General features: G+C 46.0%; 1 protein-coding gene across 1 annotated transcript; it reads right to left on the bottom strand.

Annotated features, from left to right (window-relative positions):
• Positions 1 to 615: 615 nt before the first annotated feature.
• On the bottom strand, positions 616 to 8,296 carry LOC104159723 (cryptochrome-1-like; the record flags this gene model as incomplete). The annotated part of the gene is made up of 9 exons (XM_009697711.1): positions 616 to 779; positions 1,947 to 2,057; positions 2,591 to 2,688; positions 3,684 to 3,835; positions 4,336 to 4,476; positions 4,631 to 4,801; positions 5,647 to 5,787; positions 6,367 to 6,514; positions 8,180 to 8,296. Coding segments are annotated over 9 exons (1,243 nt in total), but the record flags the coding sequence as incomplete, so codon positions are not given.
• Positions 8,297 to 8,872: the final 576 nt, after the last annotated feature.

Below are 8,872 nucleotides of genomic sequence, written 5' to 3'. Positions count from 1 at the left end.
GAAATAATATCTACCGTACAGTTCTAGAGGAATTAACCAAGAAGGAGAGTTATGGTGAAGAAAAGTTGTACATCAGTCCTAATTCAGTAAAACACTTTGCTACGTTGCCCATAAGAAGTCCCATTTAAGACATAAGAACTACACACAGCCTTACAACGGGCTGCATTCTGCTGTATCTCCCCAAACTGGGGACTGCAAGCACAAACTCTGAACTTGAAAACCATATCTGAAATTCCCTAAGCCTCTGTCTCTACAAGATAGGCAAATCAAGATTTTAACGCTAATGCGTGATGACATTAATGTGCATATATTCTTCAACTGACATTTATCTGGCATGTTGGAAAGACTAGTATTTATCACTAAAACTATTTATACAGATGCCTGAACATCAAGTGGATTTGACCAATACTATAGCATCACGTCCTGTCAAAATCAGTCACCTCTTGAATTGACCTAATAGCTACAACAAACGGCTTGTAAGCCACTCACAGATCGACAATTTCATTCAAAATAACGACACTAACAAACACATTCAAGATACAACACTTTTCTTGGAGGTCAGGTCACAAGCAAGAGGCAGCATTTGCAGGGCAAAGTACTGAGTACTTGTACAGTTCAGCTGGCCTCTGGCTCTCCCCTTTTGCCATCTTTTGGTTCCCAAGATGTAATCTCTGGTGGGATCTCATTTTTTTCTGTCATCCTGACCACTTTTCCTTTTGAAATGTTTTCTTCAGAGTGGTCACGTTTTACCTTCATTTCCATTGGGTCATCTGTATCATCTACGGCAAGAAGGAAAGAAGAATTGAAGTTTGCAAGTCCTTCTCTGACTTTAGTACAACAGCCCACAATGACAGTAGCAGGTGAAGTTACAAAGCATGTCAGAAAATGCTTCTATTTACAGGCAACAAGAATAATGCTGGGAGGAGGGGACTCTGGTTCTCAGATTTTGGCTTTCCATATCTCCAATAGCAATCACAACAACATTTACTCCCCTGTACTTCAGGGTTTGTGGAAGAACATTGGTTATATCTGGAAGGTATCAGTGTGCAACCTCCTGGATATATTAGTATGCACAGGATTGGGAACAATTCATTCCTTCTGACCATAGCTTTAATGCTTAAGACTCCCCTCAGCGGCTGCACGTTGGATTTCTGTAATATAGAGAGAGGCTGCTATGGCGTACTGTTCAATACAAAAGCATTGCTTCACTTACATTGCTGACGAGGATTCCTCTGAGGCTAAGAGTTCACCACAGGCCCCAGGATTTCAATTTTAAGAGCACAGGTGCCATAAGTGAAACATCTGTGTGACTGGAAATACCTAATTAATTCAGGCTCCCCCAAAGTTTGAGTGTTCCAGCCTTACCTGATAATTACCTTAACATTACCTTACCATAACAAACCTGATGGTTTGTTATGAATATGCTTAACCTATTTAGAAAACAAGGTCAAAAGGTAAATTTCTTAGAGCAACTCATCTCTGAAGGGCTTTTTGCTCAATAGTGGTCAGTGGGAATCTCAAATAATTCCTTCTACAGGGCAGGGTAGATCATGGTAAAAAGGACAAACAACGATGCTGTGGTTTGCAAGAGGCATGGGCAGAGCTGCAGAGACTTCTGTACCTTGGAGATACACCTGACGAACCTGGGGGCTGGGGAGTCTGTTTGTGCAGACCTACAGAAGGTAGAGAAGGTCTGCTTTTGGGAAGGCATTCCTCCAGCAGACAGAAGCAAGCTCCCACCCTGCAAGGGCAGCCAGAAGGGAAGGGACACTGCTCAACCTCTGGTTTTCCCTCTTGGGACGCCATTTTAACAGTAACTAGAAGAGCAGCACATGGTGTTGGTAACCAAGAGGAAAGGAGTCCTGGAAAACAGCACAAAACCAACTCCCAAAGCCCTCAGTTCCTGGTGACAGCCTCTGCATTGCAGTATGCTGAATACACAATACCTCTCGTGAGCTGGGCTGTTCTGTACTGTTCCTCTCTGACCTGTTTCATCAGCTGCAGGTTGTGATCGCTGGCTTCCTTGTGATTCACCATTGGGAAGGGGTAATCTTGACCTGGTGCAACACAGAGACAGTGACCTTTACAGAACTAATCAAGGACGTTTCAATGGATTTGCACCAGGGCAAACGTTTGCAGCTTTTCTTAAAATAAACAGCATCTAAGATAGACCACGTGCCCCACTCTTGAGAAGTGCCTATTTCTCTCCATCAAAGAGTAAGAGCTCCTCTTTAGACATAAGCTTATAAGAGACTTCAAAGATGCATCAGAGCAAGCGTAAAAGCACAAGATGTTCACATACTATTTAAAGACAGCCAAGCATCCCAGACAGATAAATGCAAAGGCAACAACTTAGTGTGATCCAACAGATTTAGGACATGAAGTTGAAGCAAAAATATGTACTCTGAAATTAGACTCCAGCAAAAAACTTTAAAGGAGAATTGACAGAAGGTAGACTGCTGGATTAATCCCTTTTCAGAAGACAAATGCATGACTTGCGTTGGAAGTGTGACGCTTCCATCTCACATGTGTAATTATTTTGGACAGTTAGCAGCAGCAAAATCCTTAACAAGGTATCTGAATGAATTACCTATGATACACCCCGCTTGCTTCTGCGCCTCTTCAGATGCTGTCCAGGGCTCGTAGATGTACTTGGAGGGGAAGTTCTTTAGTATAGGCAAGTATTTCCTACAAAACAGAAATAATATGGGGTTTTATAATACTGCAGACAAATACATTTAAGAGAAGTGTAAACCAATCTATGCCATATTAATTCTTGGTGATCATATTGCTACTACAATCCGTGGGAAAGTTCCAATTCATTTTGCACAAAAGAACTGGTTCTGGTTCTGAAACCTCCATAGGGTGATATCTTCCAAAAGTTAACTTTACAGCATAGAATAAATGGGTTGATTTAAACATTACTTCAGTTTTGATTTCATCCAAAATATTTTGGTTTTTAACATTTTCACTGACATTTCATCCTAAACTTTAATACATTTCAAAACCAAACTAATTACAAAATCTAAAAAATTCTTACAGAATGGGAAAGTAATTTTCTGTCCCACTCTGTCAGGTATGTCAGCGTGGCCTTCCCCTTCACAATACCCAAAGCTAGATAGGATGTGAGGAAGAGGAGAAGTGGGAAATGCAGTTGTTCACTTGACAGCAACACAGTCTGCTCCTATTGCAGTCAGCCGTACAATCACCCACCACTTAGGAGAAAGCCCATCAGTACTTTATCGAGAGATAAGGAAACTGAGACTCTGAAGCAAAGACGACTCACTTAGAGTGGAAAATAAAACCTAAATGTCTGAAATTAATCAATCAGACCACCTACAAAACCAAGACACACAGCACAGACTGGAGTCGGGGGAGCTGTGGGAAGTTTTCCTCAAGTCCTTTAGAAAGAGGAGTCAGCCTGGTGATCAAACACAGTGCTGGAGCCAACAGATGCTCACGAACAATACAATGCCCTGCTCAGTCATCACCTGTGCAACCACGGGTACGTCTCTCTGCTTCTCTGTGCCTCAGTTTCCTTACATGTTAAATCAAATCATTGCCATGACCCCTGTTTCACAGGTGTATGTGTTTCAAACAGACTGAGTTCCTCAGCTCCTGCTGTAAGAGGAGCCAGGCAAGCTCTAACGGAGCGGACGGTGCCACGCTGTGCATCGCCGTACCGGATGTACTGCCCCTCGGGGTCCGTGCGCTTCCCAAAGAGGACGGGGCAGAAGATCCGCGTGTACCGGTGGAAGAACGCGCTGGCCGACAGCCACATCCAGTTCCCTGCATTGATGCTGTAGTCAGCATCTAAAAGTAGCTCTTCAAACACCTGTACTTCAGGGATGGGGAAAGAAAGAGAGAAACACCCCTGAAATGGCTACGTGGCAAAAAATAAACAAAATCAGGCTGGGAGGTGAAGGGTGAAGGTCGCTGCTAAAAGCACAGCACTGTGCTGGTCTGGGCTGCCCTTCTCACAGGGCACAGAGGGAAGGCTCTCCAGCAAGACAGTTTGCCAGAAGGAAGACAGAGCAACCTGAAGCCCAAAGGTCTGGCCTTGAGGCCTGCTGTAGACGGAGCAGCTGTCCAATGTCCTCATCGTCCAAAAGTCGTCAGGCCTTGGGGACGGGAACAACTTCTCATGGCCGCACCGAGCGCAGCAGGGCTCGGACTTGAGCGAGAGACCTTGAGATTTCATAAACCATGAGATTTCTAGCAAGGCTCAGTAACGAACCACTGCTCTACAGTATCACCTCCCACTGCCAGGCTCACGTTTTGCAGGGGTTTCTCAAGGTCAGCCATAATAGAGAAAGCAAAAAACCAGAAGTGAACCTTCATGCCCTCTTCCCAGCTGATCCAAAGGTCCCCTCGCGTCAGGAAGCAGGCGACAGCGTGCCGAGCAAGGTGATGGATCCAGCCTTCCTGGCGCAGCTGGGTCATAATCGCATCGATCCACGGGAACCCTGTCTGTGCCTGCAGCAGAAAAGAAACATCAGCCCTCCGCACAAAGCTTCTTTCCTACACACTGCTGTGAGTCCCACCTCAAATAGCCAGCAGGGACCAAGCCCAAGGCAATAGAAAAAACTCTACACTGAAACGCAGCAGTTGTGGCAATGTGTCTTGTTACCGTTTTCCATTTGTGGAGCTTCTCTGCATCCTCATACCAACTGATCTGAAGGCAGATGGGGTTCCCAGCCATTTTGGTGAAGTTTGGTGTTGCAGATGCCACCGTATAGAAGAATTCCCTCCATAGAAGCTGCCCTTGGAGTGACACAGGGGGCAGAGAGTGATGCTTGGCCTGCAAAAGACACATGAGGTGAAAGCTTCAGTTCATATATACCATTGCAGTCTCACTCATTTTGTGACTGTCAGGCCCATAAAATAAAGATTAATCTAACTAACACTACTGGCTTCGTGGCACTTTACCATGAAAGCCAAAGAAATCAAAGATCTGAAGTAATGCTATATGCCCAAAAGCAAAGTTGAACTCTGTTAGACCTCAGCGTTACCTCAAGCATTCTCTACCTGCCTTCCAAAATGGTGTCACACTGGGATTTCTTAAACCAAACATGTGTTTATTAACACATTAACTGCTCGGCTAGCTGAATTCAGGTGGCTCAGCCATGTCTCAAGAGATACTCTTATGAAGGAGGTTCAGGGAGACCTTGGTTTTCTTGAGTTGGCTTCAACTATACTTTTTCTTAAGAATCAAACAAGTTTTCAGAAGTTGGTTTTGGCTTACGCTATAGTTAAAACTTATCTCAGATGAAAACAGATGACTTCTAAAAACAAAACTGCTTGAACAGGCTAAACTAATAAAAAACTTCACTTAAACACCAGGCAGACACCTCGAATTTCTTGAATTTTAGGAAAGTTTTCCTGGGCTTCCCTGCTACTTCCAGGTCTCACTACTTCCTATTTATCATATTTCTAAAACTTAATCGGGAAAAGCTGTACACATTCACAGGTGTTTCACAAAATATATAAAGCCACTTCATAGATTTCACAGGACGCTGTGAGAAGGCATTAGCAAAGTAGCATTTTTTGATACATCAGGTCTCTACCAAGATGATCCAAGTGTTGTCACATACCAGACACGTGAGAGTGCTGGATTTGCTTAACTATGACCAATTATTTTCTTACCTGAGCATAAATGTTTGACAATCTATAAAAAAAGGTGCGAACTGACAGACAGCCCATACTGAAATATGGGCTCAGGCCTGTGGTGCTTGGAAGCAGCGAATTTGGGATTGTTCTCGGTTTAGTAAAATTTGCCACCCAGCCCTAAAATGAAAACAGAAATCCAGGTTCAGGCAGTACAAGGTGACGCATGTCCAGCTAATGAAACAGGGGAAAAAAAGAAAAAAAAACACACAAAAAACTCTTGGCAATTGGCTTCTGCATCACAGAGGCCTGTTCAACATCATGCCTGGAAAATGCTCCCACCGCCCATCCTCCCACAAACGCCACCATCAAAATCTTGAGACCAGGCTGCCATCCTCCTCCAAGGTCTCCAAATACATAGACCTCCTCCAAGCCCAACATCAAGGCCACGTCTCACCCAAGGGTGCTGTGAAGCTCTGCTCCCGGGGAACAACTCTCTCGGTCCAACAGCACCGCACTGAAGATCTTTTCCACTTTATGAAACTGGGAGCGGGTAAAGCATCTGCTTAAAAAAAGCCAGCGCCAAGGCAGGCTTGGCTGCCAAGAGCTGAGCCCTGGTGGCAAAAAATTCAGCTAGAGCTGGGACAGCTAAGCCATTTCTTGAGGTCCAGACACAACCACACACAAAAGGAGCAAGGTGGACACAAACCTCAGCCCATCTACAGCCACCATCATCACCCATGTAAAATCAAGGCTGACCTGGTCAGTCAAGTGTTGCTCCAGACGCTGTAGCCCTTCGGTCTCCCCTCCTCTCCAGGGAGAAAGGCTCTCCAAGGGGATCTTCAAATCCACGGGGAGAGGCACCCTGTAACGCTCAGCCAGGCTTGGGTCAGGGGGCCTACATCTCCTAATGTGAAAGAGAAGCCTCCTTCAAAGAGGGAACCGGAGCCAGAAGAGGGAGGAAGACTCCTGCCCATTTGCACACGCCAAGATCTCTGTCGCGGCACAGCCAGAGCACAGGGGAATGAAAGCACAGCCAGAAACCCCAGGCTGCGCTCTCCTTGGGGAAGAAAGAGCTCGTCCTGCAATTGCTCCAGGTAATTCTAGCCTGAACTGGGGAAAGAGGAACAGACCCACCAAATTACAGCGCTCAGAGCAGTCAGCTGCAGCTCCTACAGCTTGGACACCCCTCTTGCTTCCCATCTGCTACATAAGGCTTGGAGGTATCTCCTCTCCAGCTTCCCCTAGCTGTCTCATCCATCCCTGGGAGGGAGCTAAGAGCCTCCTCAGACTCTAAACATAATTACAGGGCACTGGCAGTGCCTCCAAAGGCAGCTCCAGCTCCTCTGCCTCTGAGGAGAGGTTGCTCTGGGAGAGGTTTCATAGGGAAGGAGGCAGATCAGCTCCCTGGGCTGCCTCCCCAGCTGCTCTGTCCTAACCAAGGTGGGGGCTCCCCAAGCCCACCCCTCTGAGCAGTGCCCCCACATCTCTTCTGCAGCCTCAGCTGCTGAGGCTTCCCCATGAGGCTGGAAAAGCATCAGGGTATGCTTTTCCCCCCACCGCCCGTAAAACACAGAGGTTCAAGGAAGTGTCAGTGGTATGCAGACTTCTCAAAAACCATGAATGAACTCCGATATCAACAGAGATCTTTCTACTTACCTGGAAAAAACCTGAGCTCAGCTCTGTTGCAGATACCTACAGGAGAAGGGGTCAGTGCAGCTCTCAGAGCACTGACATAACACATCATTAATTTAAAAAGTGCAAATAAACAAATTAGGGAAAAAAGGGAAAAAGAAACAGTGCAAGAAAAAAGATAGTGACTGATATATCCCAGTACTTACATGGGTCTCATCATTGGACTATCTGAGGACAACATTCGGGAATTAACAGGATTCCCCCAAGATGGGAAGACCTAAGCCTAGGTTACCATCACAGAGCTGAGGTCACGCAGGAGGCACCTGACCCAGAAGTCCCAAGTTTCTGCAGTCCCATCCCCAGTGGCCAGCTCTCTCCTACCCCAATTTTACCTCGCTTTGGATCACTGATTTCTCCTCACGCAGGGCTAAACATAAGACACCTCTGACTCTGAGCTTCTTCTCAAGTCCTAGGAGATGTGAGTTCCATCCCTCCTTCCCATATAGCAGAGGGGAGGAGAGAAGAGATTTAAAGCCAGAAGGGAACAGTATGATTATTCCACCGAACTTCCTGCATAAAACAAACCACAGTGGTTTATCCAATTCCTGCCCTAAATCTTGATTTGAGAGGAATCTAGAGTATGTCTTGGAGAAAGAGACCTGTAATTCCTTAGTCATTCCTCTGTTAAACTTTTACACATCTTAAAAGATTTCTCAGTGTGCCTTGCAAAAGCTTCAGTCTTTGGACCGTGCCACCTCTCATCTGCTCTCCCCTGCCAACAGCAGAGTCACGTCCCCTGTACATAAAATCGATAAACCTCCATGCGTAGAAGTAAAGCAATGTAACATCTGAAATACCCCATTATCATTTGGCCCTGGCTCTTCTTTTAAGTAGAGAAAAAAGACCTGCAATTTCCTGCTGGCTAGCTGTTACTTACTGGAAGTCTTCAGCTGTAACGTTTCGGACAGGCACCTCGGGGTCACCGAGCAGAGACAGAACATGAAGGAACCTCTTGTATGTTAACGGGGGAGTCCCACCGTTTAGGTCCAAAATCCTAAATAAAACAAGATCACTTTTCACCATAACACAAACCAAGAAGGCAGCTGGAGCTGCCAGTGACTAGGAAGGTGACAGCACAGACTGGAACAGCCCCGGTTCGTACAACTGAATGTGGAAATTACAGATTTTACAAGTAAAACCTCCCTGGGTGAACGTACATCCATCCCAAGAACAGTCTCTCAGGACTTGAGACAACAAAACTGGGACCAGGATGCCAGCCATGGCTTCAACTGAGCAGCTCTGTACAGCCAGACACAGCCAGGACGGAGAGGGTAAGGTGCAGGACACCCCTGGGGCTGCCAGAGGCAGTCAGATCACAAAAAACAGGTTGGGGGCAAGAAATAACTCTTCTCTGTGAGCAACCACCTGTGCGAACAGACAGCTTGAATTCAAGATGGCAAGTCACATACATCCATTCATTTATGTAAAGTAGAGGTTTTCCAGAATTGGAGTGTTAAGGCTGTTTTAGCTATTACTGATTGTCGTGGTGTAGCCCCAGCCAGCAAGTAAGCACCACACAGCCGCTCGCTCGCTCCTCCCTGTTCCCAGTGGGATGGGGAGGAGAATCGGA

Source organism: Cariama cristata, unplaced genomic scaffold, assembly GCF_000690535.1.
Source record: "Cariama cristata isolate BGI_N322 unplaced genomic scaffold, ASM69053v1 scaffold4703, whole genome shotgun sequence".
NCBI classification, from domain to species: Eukaryota; Metazoa; Chordata; class Aves; order Cariamiformes; family Cariamidae; genus Cariama; species Cariama cristata.
Note: the sequence above shows the minus strand (reverse complement) of the source record. Positions and strands in the feature narration are given on the sequence as shown.